The sequence below is a fragment of the Vulpes lagopus genome, chromosome 5, assembly GCF_018345385.1.
Source record: "Vulpes lagopus strain Blue_001 chromosome 5, ASM1834538v1, whole genome shotgun sequence".
Lineage (NCBI taxonomy): Eukaryota > Metazoa > Chordata > Mammalia > Carnivora > Canidae > Vulpes > Vulpes lagopus.
The window spans coordinates 52,136,225-52,155,513 of record NC_054828.1 but is presented as its reverse complement, the minus strand read 5'-3'; the positions used below and the strand labels follow the sequence as shown (position 1 = coordinate 52,155,513).

At 42.8% G+C, this 19,289-nt stretch overlaps 1 protein-coding gene across 2 annotated transcripts in view; it reads left to right on the top strand.

Moving 5' to 3' along the window:
- Positions 1–19,289, top strand: part of GFPT1 (glutamine--fructose-6-phosphate transaminase 1) — a 58,101-nt gene that overhangs the window by 26,301 nt on the left and 12,511 nt on the right. Inside the window, exons 7-15 of one of the 2 annotated variants that reach the window (XM_041754946.1) lie at positions 801–862; positions 2,022–2,101; positions 2,305–2,358; positions 5,364–5,469; positions 7,468–7,631; positions 8,698–8,793; positions 12,625–12,722; positions 17,355–17,475; positions 18,287–18,444. In XM_041754946.1, coding sequence (XP_041610880.1) covers positions 801–862; positions 2,022–2,101; positions 2,305–2,358; positions 5,364–5,469; positions 7,468–7,631; positions 8,698–8,793; positions 12,625–12,722; positions 17,355–17,475; positions 18,287–18,444 — 939 coding nt within the window. The remainder of the gene's footprint in view (positions 1–800; positions 863–2,021; positions 2,102–2,304; positions 2,359–5,363; positions 5,470–7,467; positions 7,632–8,697; positions 8,794–12,624; positions 12,723–17,354; positions 17,476–18,286; positions 18,445–19,289) is intronic. The other variant, XM_041754947.1, reaches the window with a different exon arrangement.

The window sequence follows — 19,289 nt, the reverse complement described above, 5'->3', positions numbered from 1 at the left end:
GGTGATTTCTGCCCTCATCCCCATTCATAACTCTAGCTTTCTTATTTAAAAGCCCTTCACCTCTTTCTGAAGGTCTAACCCTCACCTCCTCCCTCTACCCAAATCTTAGATGTCTGCAGCAAAAGGAGGAGTCAGAAAGATGGAGAAAATAGACGCCTGTTCCTTCCCGTTAGGGCAGAGTACTGTGCCTTTCCAGCCTTTTCCTTTTTTCTACTCATTATGAAACCCAGTTTGTGTTCTGTGGTGGTCCCCTACCTCTCCTACCTCCTGTTCCTCTTGTACTCACTCTTGATTTCCTTAGGCCCGGTCCCTAAGCAGGTTGTGTTGAGGTGTTAATGGTACACCTGTTAACAGTGGTGGTTGTGTATATTTTTATCTTCAGTGTCAAGGTCAACAAGCATGGAAGTTAGCAGTGGTGTAAAATCACTGGACCAGAGAATGGATTTTGGATATTGAGTTTGGAATCTTTTCTAATTCTCTCCTCCTTGCATTCTAATGCACAGTATGAGAGATAGGATGTATCTATTGAGGAATGTATACAAAAGTGCTTTAAAATAGTCTATTTTGGAGCTATTGTCTAGTGAATATATTTCAAGAGTGGGCTTGGTTAAAAAGTGTGTCTTGGATACACCAAAGCTCAGGAATAAGTGTCTACCTAAATTTTAGGCTTATTTATAACTTGCAAAAGAGCAGCACATGAACAAAGAATTTCTATGCTGAAGCCAATGTGTTTTAGGCATTTCACATTTAATAATTGATCATAATAAATATTGCTAATGCATTTTTTTTTCCCTCTGCAGGAAGGTGCTTTTGCACTGGTATTTAAAAGTGTTCATTTTCCTGGCCAAGCAGTTGGCACAAGGTACGTACAAATTTAATAATGACTAATAATTATGTGTATTTTGAAACATTTGAATTATAAATGTGTTGTTTGTACACAGTGATTACCCTTAACTGTAAAGACTTGCCCTTTCCCAGAGACACCATGTGAATATATTTTTTTTCACATGTTCCTCCTTGTCCATTTCTCACCACTCTTCCATTTAACAGAATCCTTTAATAAAGCAAGTATATTTTGGCATTTATAACTGGCCTTTGTACTGGGACACCAATGCTTACTTTGTGAATTTGGATATTGAGTATTCTCTAGTTTTGGGCCCCAAACATTAACTTGCTCCATATTTTTGGGAAGTATATATGCTAAACAGATTCCTAGATAATTGTACCATCGCTGCTTTTGCTAAGATCATGACGTCATTTTTAGAACAGTGAGAAGCCCTAATATTTGGCAGGAGAGAGCTATTTTTAATACGAAGGCAAGATGACTAAGGAGAAAGTGCTAAACATTCATGTATCAGAATTCTGTGTGCAGTGGAATGAAAGGTTCCATTTGACATTTTAAAAAGGAGAAACATTTCAGATACACTGTTTTTAGAACAGGCATTGGCAAACTTTTCTGTGAAGGGCGAGAGAGTAAATATTTTAGCCTTTCTGGGCCATATGGCCTCCGTAGCACCACAGTTCTGCTGTTGTACTGCGAAAGCAGCCGCAGAGAATAGGTAAAAGAAAGAGCATGGCTGTGTTCCAGTAAAACTCTTGTGTACAAAAATAGACAAACCTGACCTCGGGGTCTATAGTCTGCTGCCCTCTGTCACTGAGTATTCTTTTTTTTTTAAGATTTTATTTATTTATTCATGAGAGACACAGAGAAAGAGAGAGAGAGGCAGAGACACAGGCAGAGGGAGAAGCAGGCTCCATGCAGGGAGCCCGATGTGGGACTCGATCCCGGGACTCCAGGATCACACCCTGGGCCGAAGGCAGGCGCTAAACTGCTGAGCCACCCGGGGATCTCGTCACTGAGTATTTTTTAAAAATTCTCTTTATGTTATTCTTCTGTTATACCTGAAGCCAAGCTTAGAGGGAGAATTTGAACATTATTTGAAGAGTGTTGGCTCATTAAAATGCCTGTCAGTGCATTATTTATGAAAATGGCTTAATTCTGTCTAATTTTGTGCTAACAGACGAGGCAGCCCTCTTTTGATTGGTGTACGAAGTGAACATAAACTCTCTACTGATCACATTCCGATACTCTACAGAACAGGTAAAAACTGTCCCTATGTCCTGCTATGAGGAAACTGTATGTATAAAGTGCAGTAGATTTAAAGAATTGTGTTCATTAAATTGAAATAAATGCCTCTTTGGTCAGATCCACACATATGTGTATATAGTTCTGTCTAGACATGAAAAGGATTTGTTGTTGTGATTCTTTGACGAGGAGAATTTTTTTCTGTTGTATATCCTTAGCTAGGACTCAGATTGGATCAAAATTCACACGGTGGGGATCACAGGGAGAAAGAGGTGGGAAATGCACTCTGCATGGATGGGGAGGAGTCTTATCCTCTTTTGTTCATTCTTTACTAATTCTTTGTTCTTGGAGTGAGTGAATGTGCTGGGCCTCTAAAAATGCTTTTTTATGGGGAAACATATTTTGACATTTTTCTAATTTGCAGAGTATATTTTGTCTGTCTGCTTCTGGCATTTAGAAAACCGCTTTTAATTTGTTTCTTTGAAATTTCTGAGATTTGAAATCATGAAGTTTTTTTGTCTTAAATAAGAATAATGTAAGATATATTATAAATAAGATGCTTAGATTGGGAACAGAACACTGCGTGCTAGGCTATTGTAGATTGAATTCACTGATAGTTATTTAATTTATCCTAACTTTTTACTAGATTATGTTTAAATGGTCTTTATTTTATGCATGACATTTTACTTTTAGATTTACATTCAACATTCTGATTGCCTTGTTTGAAGTTGGAGTCTTTTTTTTTTTTTTATTGTGTGAAGCTCATTTTTCTTTATAGGACTTTCAGTCATACAAACTCTGGATCATTTTATTGATATAATTAGACAGAAAACAAATGGCATGCCCTTCTCATTTACTTATTATTAAAAGCTTCCCAAGTGAAAGATAGGGAGTGGTAAATTCAGGAACTTGAAACCCATATTATTAATGTACAATTCTTGGTTTCTTGAAAAAAAAAATTAGCGAAAGACTAAACCTGTTCATTTTTAGATAGTGGCTGCTTTAGCTCCTTTATCTAAAGCAGAGTTCCTTAAGTAGCCTTCAGTCATGAAGTGTTAGCTTTTCTTCTTACTTCCTCCTGCCTATCCTTCCCTTTTCAGAAGAAAAATTAGTTTACCAGTGAGAGTACAGAATTTTGGAGCCAGAGTCCAAGGTTTCTGTTTATAATCCTGCTCATGTATACATTACCTTTATGTTATCTAGTACAGTTTCTTAGACTGCTTTTAGGGAAAAAAAAAAAAAAAAAAAGGAAGAACATTGGCCTAAGGTCTTAAGAAGTTTGAAGAAAAACTTTAACATGAGACATCTTTTTAAGATCGTGAATTATGTCTTAGTAACCTTTATTTCTCTAGCTCCTAATAGGTAGATAATGTGTGACTCCGCAAAGTTTAGTTGGAAAAGTTGAGCCTCTTATTGACGAGGCTGTGTAAAGGGGAGAATATGGGACTGGTTTTTAGATTTTGCTATTTTCTCCAGGTCTAACTGCTTACAGAATAAAAGGGGGTGGTAATAATTGTGTTCCACTCAAATCAGATGAGACGATCAACGAATGGCAGAACTTTTTATAGAGTTTAAGAGTCATGGTATAGGTATTAGGTGGTAATGTTCTTTTCATTTAAATAGGCAGTGGTAGCTTAAATCCTTTTAAATGTTATAGTTAAATATACCTTGTTACTTGAAGAATAAACATTTGGAGGAGGAATTTAGTGAAACTTGACAACGTGAGGACATTTTATAACCTAAGGCTGGTTGTATTTATTTTGAAAATATAGATGCTAGGCTATCCTTCTACATATTTTTTAATTCACTTTTTTTACATCAGTAAAATTCACTGTTTCTGATGTGCAGTTTCATGAGTTTTGTCAAATGCACACCGTTGTAAAACCACCACAATCAGAGTACAGGACAGTTCCATCCCCCTAAAAGTTCCCTGCAGCGATAGCTTTGTAGCCAGCCCTTGTTCCCAGTCCCAGGCCTTGGCAAACACTGATCAACACGTTTTATCTTTCTGTAGTGTTACTTTTTCTGGGATGTCATCTTATACATGTTTTTTAAAGTGTGGTATCTTTTTTTGCTGTTGAACTTGGATGGAAAGAACTGTTCTATTTTCATGTCTAAAACACATCAAATTAGCATGGATTATGGAGAACTTTGAATGTACTTTACAGACATGCATTTTAGAGGCTAGATACAATATGAGTTTTCACAAGTGTATTTATAGTATCCTCTGGCCTTATGTCCGTAGTTATAAGGTCTACTCTGTCCTAATCTCAGAAAAAGGTGCTGCTTTTGTCTCTGACATTTAAATAATCTTCAGTTAATGGTTTTTCCCCCCTCTATTTATCTAATTTGCCAAACTTCATTTTGCTTTTCAGTTTTGACTTTTGTTGTGAATGAGCAAAAAGGAAAAAAAAATACTTCATTCGTGACTTGACAAATTAAGTAGAGATGTCAGAATTCTCAAGTTCTAAAGGATTAAAAGGGATTAAAGGATATTATTATTAAAAGGATATTATTATTGCGGAAGGACTTTTATCCTGACTTAAAAGAAATATAAGAAAACTCAATTTTAAGAAAGAAGAGGTCCTAGGTGTGTATTTCCAGTCCTTAGTAGCAGTTGCCACATATGGTATACCATGGTCAGGGAGTTTTAAGTATCTTTGTTTTGTTTTGTAATCAGAATTAGTGTAGGCTACACCTTGATTTGTTGTACTGACTTACTGTTAAAATCTAGGGCAAAGTTTTGTTATGAGATAATAAAAGTTAATATGCCAGTATTATTAATTAATAATTATGCAGTATTATTCATTTTAATAATTAAAATGGCATAAAATATGCCATTTTATTCATTGTACAGTTTTGAATTTTAATGTAATTTTTATAAGTTTAGTTACACAGATGTATGTATTCTGTCATGTTTTGTATGAAGTTAAGTGAAGATTAGGTTTACATACTTTTGATTTAAAAAAAGTTAGTGCAATTAGTGAATTATTTGCCTTTTACCAGGAAAATAAATAATCATATTTTAAAAATGTGTAATGCAGCACTATTACTGCCACGCTCTCTTTGATAGTTGCTGTTTCACTCTACACCTTTTGTCTCTTGTTCTTGTTGGCTTATTGCATGGAAATAAGGTGATCTACCTAGCTTCTTAAAGTTGCTGAAATTACTTTGCGTTGCTATGATTTTTTGTTGATTTTGTAGAAAATTATGTATATTTATATATTGGCTATGGTTTTCTACATGTTTGTTGATTTGTGTTGACTCTGTGCTCTAGGCAAGGACAAGAAAGGAAGCTGCAATCTCTCTCGTGTGGACAGCACAACTTGCCTTTTCCCTGTTGAAGAAAAGGCAGTGGAGTATTACTTTGCTTCTGATGCAAGGTGAGCTTCCTTCACTGATTCAGAGAAAACCAAAAGGCAGTTTGTAGTAGCTAGGCATGCTATGTGTGAGAATTTATCAATTAGGGAAAATGTGTCTTTTTGGAGATGGGGTTCTAAAAATACTTTTTCTCCCAATTCAAAGCATTAGATCAGTTTACCAAGAAGAGAACAGTCCTTGAGACTTGTGCCTGCATATTTACTCTGAGGTCTTGTATTATTTTTATTTTTCCTCTTCTTTCTGGAGCATTACCCAGGTTTTATAGGGAGGAGATATTTTTAGATTGGAGAATAGAATGGCTTAGCGTCCCACCAATTCCAGTATGGTTGCTAAACCATTGTAGTTTTAGTCTAATAAGGACACTTGCATTTTTAATTCAGAAGTAATTTACAGCATAATCGCTTTTATAAAAGAAATAGTACTAGACCAGGACATTTTGATTGAAAAATACCCTGAGATGCTTAGATGCATTTATAAATGGAATACTAACAGTGATGATGATAAAGTGGACCACTCGGGTTGCCAACAGGTATTCGAGTCATTCGTTGTGCCTGAAAGTGAGGGGATCTGAAGATGAGAAAGTATCGTAGTTTAGGACTTCCGGGAATGCATCATCTCAGTGAGAGAATAAGCTTCACTGTTTTCCTAATTTTTGCAGGAGTGTAGTCAGTGCTAGGATGCATCATTGTTGTCATTAAGTAGGTTTGTTACAGAATTTATAGCTATGACTTTAATAAACTGGAAATTGCAGAAGCTTTACATCCTTTTGTCATTCATTCATTCATACATATTGCATATTCTGAGCAAAGCTATGTGCTAGGCTTAAGAGACAATGATCAGTAAAAATAAAAATATACTTGTCCGAGGGAGGGCCTGGCTGGCTCAGTCAGGGGAGCCTGTGACTCTTGATCTTAGGGTTGTGAGTTTGACCCCCATGTTGGGGGTGGAGATTATGCCAAAAAAAATTTAATATGTATATAATAATAAAATACACTTCTGTGTGTATACACACACACACACACACACACACTTGTCCCTGAGGAGCTTTTTCTTAATAAAGAAGACACAAGTCTAGAATTCCAGTTGCAACGAGAGCTACAGAATGCCTGTGACAGGGTGACTTACCCTCCTATGGGTAAATTTCTTTAAGGGAGTGACACTTATCTCTCCCTTGGTAAGTTGTTAGGAGTTAATTAGGTGAAGAGTTAGAGGGGAGAACGTTCATTTTCTTGGTATGAGTGTGGCTGGAATGAAGAGAGGAAGTTTGGTGGGAGATGAAGCTAGAGAAGGAGGTGGGGTCATGGTAAGATGTTTTGTTGTTTTCTGAAAAGCCAAAGGGAAGCCATCAAGCTTGGGTGGGTGAAAGAGAAATCTTGGTTTGAGTTGCCTTTTGATACTCATTTTGGCAGAAATGGAAAATGCATGGATGGAGGGAGGGAGAGTGGTTGGATAAGTTAACAGGTTGCTGCAGTAGTTCAGCCAAGAGCTAATGGTAGCTAGAACTGGTCTGTGGTGGCAGACATAGAGAGAAGCTTTGAGAAATATTTAGGAGTTAAAATTGAAGGGTTTGGCGATAGAATGAGGAGGAAATAGCCATGCTTTCTGATTTGGCTTAGGGTGCTGCACAGAGCACAGTTATTCATTGTCCAAAGTAACCGCCCACTGCCCTGTAGGAAGGGGCTTTGGTAACCAGAAAGTTATCAGAGATACTATATATTTTATTTTATTTTATTTTTAAAAGACTTATCTATTTATTTTAGAAGAGGGGGGCAGAGGGAGAGAGAGGGAATCTCAAGCAGACTCCCTGCTGAGCATGGAGCTCATCGTGGGGCTTGATTCCACGACCCTGAGATCATGACCCGAGCCAGATGCTCAACTGACTGAGTCACCCAGGCACCCTAAGTTTGTATTTAAACTTGGTCTGTGTGTCCTGATGACAGTTTTATTTTTAATGATCATTCTTGGTTACTGATCATAGTATCTCCTTGAACATTTTATAGTGCTGTCATAGAACATACCAATCGTGTCATCTTTCTTGAAGACGATGATGTTGCAGCGGTGGTGGATGGTCGTCTTTCTATCCATCGAATTAAACGAACCGCAGGAGATCACCCTGGACGAGCTGTGCAAACCCTCCAGATGGAACTCCAGCAGATCATGAAGGGTGAAAGCTTTTGTCATGTTATCACTTGGTGTTCTTGATAGAAAGGAGACCTTCTCCTTCCTGTCGTGTAGGGATCTGATGACACAGTGCTGCCTGAAATCTTGCACACGATTGGTGAGCGGGTGACCCCAAAAAAGGGATGACTTTTTGGAAAAATTACCTGCTGATCTTCAAGTAGTTGTTCTTTAGACTAATTCATGGTTCTGTTTCTAACATTAAAAGGGGACCCCTGGGTGGCTCAGCGGTTTACCGCCTGCCTTCAGCCCAGGGCGTGATCCTGGAGTCCCGGGATCGAGTCCCACATTGGGCTCCCTGCATGGAGCCTGCTTCTCCCTCTGCCTGTGTCTCTGCCTCTCTCTCTCTATGTCTATCATGAATAAATAAATAAAATCTTTAAAAAAAAAGAGAGAGATTGATTAAGTAGCACTTGATATTTTTAAGATACTTTATAAGGCTTATTCCTCTCTTACTTTCTGTGCTTCAGTTTTTTCATATGTAAAATGGGGATAATAGGACCTGCCTCATTAAGGTTGAAGAGAGCTGATTTATGTAGAGCCTTCAGAACAGAACACCCTTAGTGAGCCCTACATTATGTTTGCTGTTGTTAAGATTATTATGGTCTTAATTTTTATTCTCCTTTCTCACGGGGTGGAGGTGGGCTGGAAGCCACCATTTATTACATAGCTGCTATATGTCGGGTGTGCCCTGTATCCACACTACAGTGCCGTGAAGTAATCACTGTGCTTACAGATAAAGGAGTTTCTCCAGAGCCATTTAGGTGCTGGAGGATAGAACTATGGTTTGAACCTAGATCTGACTCTAAATCTTAAGTTTGTCCCCTTCCTCTGTTTTGCTCTAACTGCGTATTTTAGGTATAAAGTTATTAATAAAGCGAATTTTCCTCCTTACTTGATTATTTTTCTTCACATTGGGTAAAATGTCCCATGTGAATATTGTGCTCCATCGCATGAGCCCTTGTTTCATTTACTAAGGTTCTGTTCCAGGAGGTAGACTTTTGGTTGTGTACAAATTTCTTTTCTTAATGATATAATTTCTGTTACTTTAGGCAACTTCAGCTCATTTATGCAAAAGGAAATTTTTGAGCAGCCTGAGTCCGTTGTGAACACGATGAGAGGAAGAGTCAACTTTGATGACTACACTGGTAATCAAACATGAATGATGACTTCAGGGGGTCCTGTGGGGGTGGCAGTGGCAGCCTGAAGGGTCATTGTCCCTCCCAGCCGAGGAGGAGGCTGTGGCTGCAGCCTCCAGGGGCGCCGGTGTTGTTCTACTGGTGGGGCCGGTGGGGCCGTAGCTAGGACAGTGAGGGGGATGGTGAGTGGGGCTCGGGGGTGGGGAGAGGGCTTCTGTTTGGGAAGATGAGGAAGTTCTGGGGATGGATGGTGGTGATGGCTGCACAAGTGTGAATGCGCAATGCCACTGAACTGCACGCTTAAGGATTGTTCAACGTTGCATTTACGCTACGGATATTTTACCTCAATAAAAGGGGGGAGGTAAGAACGAATGGTTGCCAGAGGCTGCAGGGCCAGGGGTGGGGGAGGGATTCTAATGGGTATGGGATTTGGGATGGGTGCTGATGCCCTAAAATTGGATAGTGGTGACAGTTGCGCCGCTCCGAATATCCTAAAGACCACTGATTGTACACTTTAAGAGGGTGAATTTGTGGTATGTGACGTATCTCAATAAGGTCATACAAAATGTAAAGAATGACTAGAAAGTCACATTTGAAAACTGTCATAGGAGTGTTAGCAGGATTTTCCGGGGGGGGGGGAGGTCCCTCTGGTGTGCCGTGAAGAGCTCTTAACCTCCTTTCCCTTCAGAACGCCGCTGCTGGGCCCTTGCTCCGGTAGGGGCTGCTGTGGCACCCAGCCAGTTCTCAGGAGGAAGCGAGCTGCCCCTCGGGGATGCTCCGTTGCCCTGCTCAGCCCAGATTCTCTCAGCTTCTAAGTGAGGGAAGGTGTGAACTTGCCCACAGGCTCTCCGGGCGTGTGCTTCACCTTCCTGTTTAAGATGGGCTGAGTGCTGCTCTGGTCTTGTTTCCGGAAACTGCCTGGACCGGGTGGTGGTGGTGTGCCGTGTCGGGGTGGTGGTGTGCCCGCTGTCGGGGTGGTGGTGGTGTGCCCGCTGTCGGGGTGGTGTGTCCGCTGTCAGGGTGGTGTGCCTGCTGTCGGGGTGGTGGTGGTGTGCCCGCTGTCGGGGTGGTGTGCCTGCTGTCGGGGTGGTGGTGGTGTGCCCGCTGTCGGGGTGGTGTGTCCGCTGTCAGGGTGGTGGTGGTGTGCCTGCTGTCGGGGTGGTATGCTCGCTGTCGGGGCGGGGTGCCCGCTGTCGGGGCGGGGTGCCCGCTGTCGGGGCGGGGTGCCGTCTAGTTCGCCACGCTGCACGCGGAGAGGAGTGAGGGCGGGGTCTGAGGGGAGACGGGGCGCCGCCGGGCGTCCGTGGACGTTGGCATGCTGTGCGGGGCCCCGTGTAGGCCATGTGGAGCCGTCAGCAAGCCCGAGCGCACCCCGAGAGCCCCCGTGGGAGGCCGGGCCTGGGGCGACCGCGGGAGGGGGGAGGCGGGGAGACGGCAGCGGCACCTGCTGCTGCGGGGAGCGGAGGACCCAGGCCACCAGCAGCAGGGCCTGCTCCGGTGTTTATGGAAGAAAGAGCAGGAACAGAGGAGTTCCGCAAGGGAAGACGGGAGAGAAATGCCCAGAAAGCCCTTTTGTCAGCGCTATGCGCCTCGTAAAGTTGTCCTACAAGCCGGAGAGCTGTTCGCTCTTCCACTGTAAAGGTAAGGACATGCGCCCCGTCGGCGTGAGCGTCTTGCGGAGCCCACGTCCCTGCGCTTCACGAGCCGAGCTCGGGCCCTGCTGCTCGGAGCCCGGCCCCCAAGAGCATCGCCTCCCGGCCTCGGGGGCCTGCCAGTTTCCAGGGAGGTAGCGTCGCCCAGCTCGTCTCACCCGCTTCCTTCGCGTCATTCTTGGTCACCGTCCGAAGTACCGGCGTCTCTGACGGTCTCACGGCTTTCACACCGAGTCCGTCCACACCGCTCCGCGTTGCGCGGCGGGAGGCCCCGCGAGTACTGCTCGCCGTCCCCCCGAGCTCTCAGCGCCGGCCGCGGGGGGACCTGGGCTGCGGGGGGAGCTGGGCGCCAGGCTCTCACCCAGGCCGGCTGTGACTCTGCTGGGGCTCGTGGTGGTGCTTTCCTTAGATCGTTTACTTGGCTGGTGTTTTAAAAATAGAGAAGTATGACATGTCCTCTTAGTATTGAAATGTAAAAAGGAGGACACAAGATTACTCAGAAAAATAAAAAGCAAAACTTATGTATTGGTTTATATCATAACCTGTGAAGGTAGAACAAAGTGTGGGGAGATAGAGAGCAGGGGCACAATAGACAGCCCATGGGGTGTGGACAGCCCACAGGGTGTGGACAGATCATGGGGTGTGGACAGATCACGGGGTGTAGACAGCCCACGGGGTGTGGACAGCCCACGGGGTGTGGACAGACCACGGGGTGTGGACAGATCACGGGGTGTGGACAGCCCACGGGGTGTGGACAGACCACGGGGTGTGGACAGATCACGGGGTGTGGACAGCCCACGGGGTGTGGACAGATCACGGGGTGTGGACAGACCATGGGGTGTGGACAGATCACGGGGTGTGGACAGCTCACGGGGTGGGACAGATCACGGGGTGTGGACAGATCACAGGGTGTGGACAGACCACGGGTGTGGACAGATCACGGGGTGTGGACAGCCCACGGGGTGTGGACAGACCACGGGGTGTGGACAGACCACGGGGTGTGGACAGCCCACGGGGTGTGGACAGATCACGGGGTGTGGACAGACCATGGGGTGTGGACAGATCACGGGGTGTGGACAGCTCACGGGGTGGGACAGATCACGGGGTGTGGACAGATCACAGGGTGTGGACAGACCACGGGTGTGGACAGATCACGGGGTGTGGACAGCCCACGGGGTGTGGACAGACCACGGGGTGTGGACAGATCACGGGGTGTGGACAGCCCACGGGGTGTGGACAGACCACGGGGTGTGGACAGATCACAGGGTATAGACAGCCCACGGGGTGTGGACAGATCACGGGGTGTGGACAGATCACAGGGTGTAGACAGCTCACGGGGTGTGGACAGACGACGGGTGTGGACAGCCCCAGGGTGGGGAGACAGCCCACGGGGTGTCAGACACAAGAGGTGCCACCCGGGGGTGTGCATGTGCGGCCAAGAAGACGGACTCGGGGACGAGGTGTGGGAGGGTGAGGGGAGTGAGGGGAGCAAGGAGAGCGAGGCGCCCAGGTGGCCTGCCCCGGGTATGCAGGAAATACGGGTTGAAAAATTGAGTGGATGTTGAGTGAGAATTTGTCACCGCAGAGACCCGGGCTCGTGGTGGGGTGTTTCTCCAGCAGGTGGCCTTCAAAGCACACGGAGAAATCTCTGGAGGCTGAAAGGTGTGGGCGGGCTGTGGCTGTGGGGCCGGCGGGGAGGTGGGAGGCGGGCGGTGGGCGCTGCCCTCAGCTGCGGGGTGCGGGGTGCAAGGTGGCGCCCCCAGGGAGGGCGGGAAGGGGCCGGGCAGCACTGCTCAGAGCGCTTCGGCCGCCTGGGGAGACTCCTGGGAGCTTCGGTCTCGGCAGGCGGGAGGAAACGCGCCGGTGCTGGCGCCTCCTTCCCGGAGTTGACAAACCTGCCCGCGTCCTGTACCCCACCCCTGGCGGGCAGTCCCGCCCCGGCCCCTGCTGAGCTCGTGGGTGCCCCCGGGTGTGGGCCCGCAGGCTGGGCGGGCACCGCAGGGCTGGGGCGGGCAGCCCACTCGTGACCTGCTTGGTTTTCAAAACCAGAGACCACTGCACTTCCTGAGAGGAATATGAATTTAAACGGTGGTGGTGTGTCCCCCGTTGGCGGCGGACACTCACGAGAAGTGGCTGCCTGTTTCATGTGGTTCTTTCCTAAATAATTCTATTCAAAATGTCATTTCAGTGAATTTGGGCGGCTTGAAGGATCACATTAAGGAGATCCAGAGGTGTCGGCGTCTCATTCTTATTGCCTGTGGGACAAGTTATCACGCTGGTGTAGCAGTAAGTGGCTGCTTAAGATTTTAGCTGATGTTGGATATTAGAAGGCGTCTGTAACGTACCACGTGAGGCTCTGCTTTGTTAAAACACCGTGTTACCTTTTCATGTTATTAAGACAAAAATCAGGACAGTTGGGGGCAGAAATGTTAAGAGCTGCTTGGAATTATTTATAAGTGGAAGACTTGGATATTCAGGTAGACGACCTGCAGTGACTTCATGGAAGGCAAAGTGTTTCTTTTTCTTTTTCTTTTTCTTTTTCTTTTTCTTTTTCTTTTTCCTTTTCCTTTTCTTTTTCTTTTTCCTTTTCTTTTTCCTTTTCTTTTTCCTTTTCTTTTTCTTTTTCTTTTTCTTTTTCAAGATTTATTTATTTATTCATGAGAGACCCAGAGAGAGGGGCAGAGGGAGAAGCAGGCTCCCTGCAGGGAGCCCGATGCGGGACTTGATCCCGGGGCCCCAGGGTCACGGCCTGAGCGGAAGGCAGACGCTCAACCCTTCAGCCACCGAGGTGTCCCAGGCAAAGTGTTTCTTGCAGAGAGACTTCCATAGGAGCAGTCCTTAGGTTTTGCTTATCATTTCCTCGGCTCAGACAGATGGCTGGTAACATGTGTGAACCTCAACAGGATTTTACTGGGTAGGCACATTTCTGCAAACGAAGGAAGTCTGATTCTCGTCAGACTTTGTTCTTTATTCTCTTGAAAGCTAATTTAAAAAAATTATTTAAATTTTTTACAATTTTATTGAGAAATAAAAGACATACATCACTGTAAGTTGAAGACGTATAGCTTGGTGGTTCGACTTAGATCTATCGTGAAGTGATGGCCACAGTAGGTTCGGTTAGCATCCATCTTCTCATAAAGGTACAATAAAAACAAGAGTAAAGGAAAGACGTTTTTCTCTGTGATGAGAATTCTTAGGATTTACTGTCTGGACTCTCCTGTGTATCCTACAGCAGTGTTTGCAGTCGTCATCCTGTTGTACGTTACAGCCTCGTGTTTGTTTATCTTATAACTGAAAGTTTGTACCTTTTACCTCCTTCCTCCGATCTCCCCTCTCCCAGCCCCAAATTCTAGTAACCACCAGTCTGATCCCTTTTTCTATTAGTTTTTGTTTTACAGAAAAGATTCCACATATAGGTGAATCATACAGTATTTATTTTTGTCTGTGATACTTGTTTCACTTAGCATAATGCCCTCAAGATCCATCTATGTTGTCCCAAATGGTTGGATTTCCTCATTTTTCACAGCTGAATAATATTCCTCACTGTGTGTGTGTGTGTGTGTGTGTGTGTGTGTACACACATGTACATACACACCACAACTTTATCTATTCAGCAATTGATGGACCCTAGGTGGTTTCTTTGTCTTGGCTTTTGAGAAGAATGTTGCTGAGAACCTGAGGGTGCAGATGGCTTTTCAAGTTAGTGTCTTCTTTACCTTTGATATCCACATAATCAGAATTGCTGGATCATATGGTAGCTCTATTTTTAATCTTTTCAGGATCTTCCATAGTGTTTCCCGTGGTGGCTGCACCAATTCACATTCCCACCCACAGTGTTCAGGGTTCCCTTTTCTCCACATCAACACAGTGTTTGTTATTTCTTATCTTTTTGATGATGGCTATGCCTACAGACATGAGCTGTCTCCTTGTGGTTCGTTTTATTTATTTATTTATTTATTTATTTATTTATTTATTTATTTATTTATTTTTAAAAGATTATTTTTTTTCTTATTCATGAGAGACACAGAGAGGCAGAGACACAGGCAGAGGGAGAAGCAGGCTCCACGTGGGAGCCCGACGCGGGACTCCATTCCGGGTCTCCAGGATCAGGCCCTGGGCTGAAGGCAGCACTAAACCGCTGAGCCACCCGGGCTGCCCTCATTGTGGTTTTAAAGTGCATTACCCTAAGGACTAGTGATTTTGAGCATCTTTTCATGTACCTGTTGGCCATTTGTATATCTTCTTTGGGGAAATGTATGTTCAGGTCTTTTGCCCATTTTTAAACTGGATTAGTTTTTTTTTTTCTTTCAGTTGTATATTTTGGATATTAGTCCCTTATCAGATAACATGGTTTGCAAATATTTTTCCCATTCTATAGTGTGGCTTTTCACTTTGCTGATGGTTTCTTTTGTTTTAGTTTGATGTACTCCCACTTTTTTATTTTTTACTTTGTTGCTTGTACTTTAGGTGTCATAGATAAGAAGTCATCACAGACCCATGTCAGGGAACTTAGTTCCTGTTTTTTTTTCTAGGAAGTCTGTGGTCTTAGGCCTTACATTTAAATCTTTAATCTAAAATAAAATAAAATAAATAAATCTTTAATCCATTTCGAGTTAATTTTTGGGAAGCTGAAATTCTGTATCAAAGATGTGTGTTGGTTGTCAGTGCAGGAGTGCAGGAATATAATGTTCTTTTAGGCCAATAAATCAGATCCACATGAGGTTTTCTTATAAAGATGACATTTATAGTGCTGTTGGTGTCAACTCCCACGAGTACAGAAGACCCTTACACATTGGCTTTCTACTTCTAGAATTGATTCCAAAGTTTATGACATAGTAATTTTTATTTGCTGGGCAAAAATATCTATGATCTGTACTTATGGGAGCCAGTCATGTAACTAGTGGTGGAAACTGGCCGGTTGTCCAGCCCTTGCATCTCAGTTCTCTAACCCACCCACTCCCCAAATCACCTGGTTTAAAGAAAGTCTGTGGTGCCTGGTGGCTCAGTGGGCTGAGTGTCTGCCTTCGGCTCAGGTCATGATCCTAGGGTCACAGGATTGAGCCCCACGTCCTTGCCTTGGGCTCCTTGCTCAGCAGGGTCTCCTTCTCCCTCTGCCCTTCACCCTGCTCATGCTCTCTCTCTCTCTCTCTCAAATAAATAAAATCTTTAAAATGAAAAGTAAAGTCTAGGTGGTATTGAAGGGGAGAGCTCTAAGAAAGAGCTTGTTTTGAACATAGGAAAAGAAAGGATGAATTAAAAAAATATAAATGAAGGGATTGGCCAGTTCCCTGCGGCTTAGTCTGTTGTTAATGAATGAGCCCTCTATTCAGAAGTAAAAGATTTGATTAAATCTTTCTTCTGATGCTAAACCTGAATTTTAGGGCAGAAATTATATGCTATGTTAGAATTCTCTAATTATGAAATTTGAGAAAATGTAAGGTTTGTTTTGTTTTGTTTTTTGGTAGCTGCTGAGATTACTATAATTAACAAACATTCGAAGTCCCTTTGTGGTTTATCATGCAAAATAGTGTCGTTAATTCTGTTCTATCTAGTTTTGTGGGGTTTTTGGGTGGGGCTCAAAATGAATGACATACGCATAAATGCTTTGTTATTTAATATGTATCCTGAACAATAACAATCAAAATCATCCTAAGTGTAGTTTTCTTTTCAAAACGTTAATTGTGTCTGGGTTTTTACAGTGACCTACAATAGAATTTATAACAGTATATTAGTCCCTTATGATGCAAATATGTCATTCTGTGTATTCATTAAGAGTTGCTTCCACTGAAAGAAAAAGACATTTATTAGCACAGATAAACCTTGAGTTTACTTTTTTGGGGTATATTTAAAAATATCTGGTAAGTTGCTATTTGTATCTTTCTCTTTGAAGAATTTAATTCTAGTGTAACATTTATATTATAAATGAGAGGGTAAAATTTGATTTCTATTTGAAGGGAAATGTTCAGCATGTTAGGATCAGTAACCTATTTATGTATAATTAGTAAAATACATTAGTGGAAAAGATTAAGGTGTCAAACCAAAGTTAACAGAACAAAACAGTTTAGTTTACTTTTGTGGACAAGAAAGTTAAAGGGATGTGAAGGAAGGAAACCTGTTCAGTTCCTCACTGCTGGAAGGAAGAATGCAGTGACAGGGCAAGAGACGGCTGGGGCCCTTTTCCTGCAGAAGCAGATGGTCTCCTCCACCATAACTAAATATATGCACCTGTAGGGCCTAAAATTTTTGCTACCTAAAAGTTGTTTTTTCTATTATTTTAAATTTTCTGATGTTTAGAGTAGAAGAAATTGAATTAAAATGGAAATTAGGGAAAGAAGTGCTAAGGTGCTGTTTGCATAAAAGCATATTGCCCTCTACTTGGTCTTCACACTACACAGTTTGGAAATAGTGAGCTTAAGTAGGATTTCTAAAGTGTATTGATTTTTTTGGAAACAGTACCATTTATGAATACATAGTATTTCTGAAGTGTTTAATTTGTGAGGTGTTTATGTATCTGTGTTTTATCTCATTTGAAATCTCTCAGTGACTTGGTATTATATGAATTGTCATTTCAAGATCAGGAATTGGGAAATTAGAGATAATATACAAGCTAACTGAGAACAGTGCTTTTTTCTGCTTCTCAAAACATTTTATATGTGCGGGTATATTTGCTTTTAAGAATACATGCATTGATACCTGTCTAAAGAGACTTGTAGTAAAATGTTAACAGCACTTGTGTCCTGACTGGTGGGATTTTGATGATTTTTTTTTATGCTTTAATCAATACTGTTTGTATTTTCTAACAATGCATGTGTATCACTTTCATAATCAGAAAAAAATGAAAAGTGTACATTGAATCCAAGGAAGTCCAGCAAGAAAGTATTTGAAGCTTATATGAGGAAGTTCTCTTTTTCTCTGCAGACACGTCAAGTTCTCGAAGAGCTGACTGAGTTGCCTGTTATGGTGGAGCTTGCCAGTGATTTCCTGGATAGAAACACACCAGTTTTTCGAGATGATGTTTGCTTTTTCATTAGTCAGTCAGGTATGCTAATTTTAAAGACTTGAAGGAAAGGAAAGTCATTCTAATAATTACAGCATGTCTTTTTTTTAAAAAAGACTTTTAAAAAAGATTTTATTTATTTATTCATGATAGAGGGGGCAGGGGGCAGAGACACAGGCAGAGGGAGAAGCAGGCTCCATACAGGGAGCCCGACACAGGACTCGATCCGGGGACTTTAGGATCATGTCCTGGGCCAAAGGCAGGCGCCAAACTGCTGAGCCACCCAGGGATCCCTAATTACAGCATGTCTTGGCAAAAATTGACATTTAAAGATATACAAGTATTGCAGATGATTTGACAAACACAGATTTATTTTGATATTACATAATTCCTTATGAATTAGAAAATTAACACGTTTTACACTTAAAGGGGTGAATTTTCAAAGACAAGGAAAGGAGATCCTAAAAAATAGGAACTTACTATTAAAAGTTTTACAAATTTATTATTTTGAAGTGCATATTTTTGGGTTTTTTTTTTTTTAAGATTTAGAGAGCATTGTGTGAGCTGGGTGTGGGGGAGTGTGGAGTGAGAGAGAGAGAGAGAATCTGAAGCCGACTCCACACTGAATGTGGAACCCGATGTGGGGCTTGATCTCATGACCCTGAGATCATGACCTGAGCCAAAATCAAGAGTCGGATGCTCAACCCACTGAGCCACAGGTGCCCCAAGGGCATGTTTTAAATTTTACTTAAGCAAATGATACTGTCAAAAGTGTAGTCAGTTTTTTTGTTTTTGCATCTAAGAAACTGTGTCTGCTGACTGCTCTGTGACTTTTATCTTCCTGCTTTCATAGGTGAGACCGCAGACACCCTGATGGGTCTTCGGTACTGCAAGGAGAGAGGAGCCTTAACTGTGGGGATCACAAACACGGTGGGCAGCTCCATATCCAGGGAGACAGACTGTGGGGTTCACATTAATGCCGGGCCCGAGATCGGCGTGGCCAGCACGAAGGTAAGTTGCTGACTTAGTTCCCTCACCTGTCTGATTGTAGTGCTGCTAGGACACCCTCATCCATACCTTCTGGTTCATTTGGTAGAACTTACAGAGTCCTTACAGTTTACTAATCATTGTAATTGTCGTAAGGCTGGATGGTCCGTAGTAGATAAAACACTGTTCCCTCCCTCAGTCCCATTAAAAGGGACAGAGGATCTAACATACATGCTGTCTGTTTCCATTCATCACTTATGTTCCTCTTGCGGGTACAGTGGGGTACATGGTAAGTGCAGGTCCTCTTCTTCTATTAGGTAGAGTAGAAAATTAGAGAAATAACAGAAACACCCAGCTTAATACATTTAATTTTTATTTTTTTTATTTTTTATTTTATTTTATTTTTTTTAGTTTTATTTACTTATGATAGTCACAGAGAGAGAGAGAGAGAGGCAGAGACACCAGGCAGAGGGAGAAGCAGGCTCCATGCACCGGGAGCCAGACGTGGAATTCGATCCCGGGTCTCCAGGATTGTGCCCTGGGCCAAAGGCAGGCGCCAAACCGCTGCGCCACCCAGGGATCCCACATTTAATTTTTAATTATTTTTAATTCTAATAATAAATTTTTATTTAGATACTCATAGCTTCTAATACACATGCCTAAATATACACGCTACCCGTGAAAGTTTGTAAGAGGGTGTGCACTTTTTGGCATACAATCTGCCTATTTAAAAAAATCAAAATGAGTGTTATATGACAATATCTGCTTCTCTTTGGATACTATATCTGTGGAGACTTAAAGCATCTTTTTTTTAAGACTTTTTTAAAAAAATATTTTATTTATTTATTCCTGAGAGACACAGAGAGAGA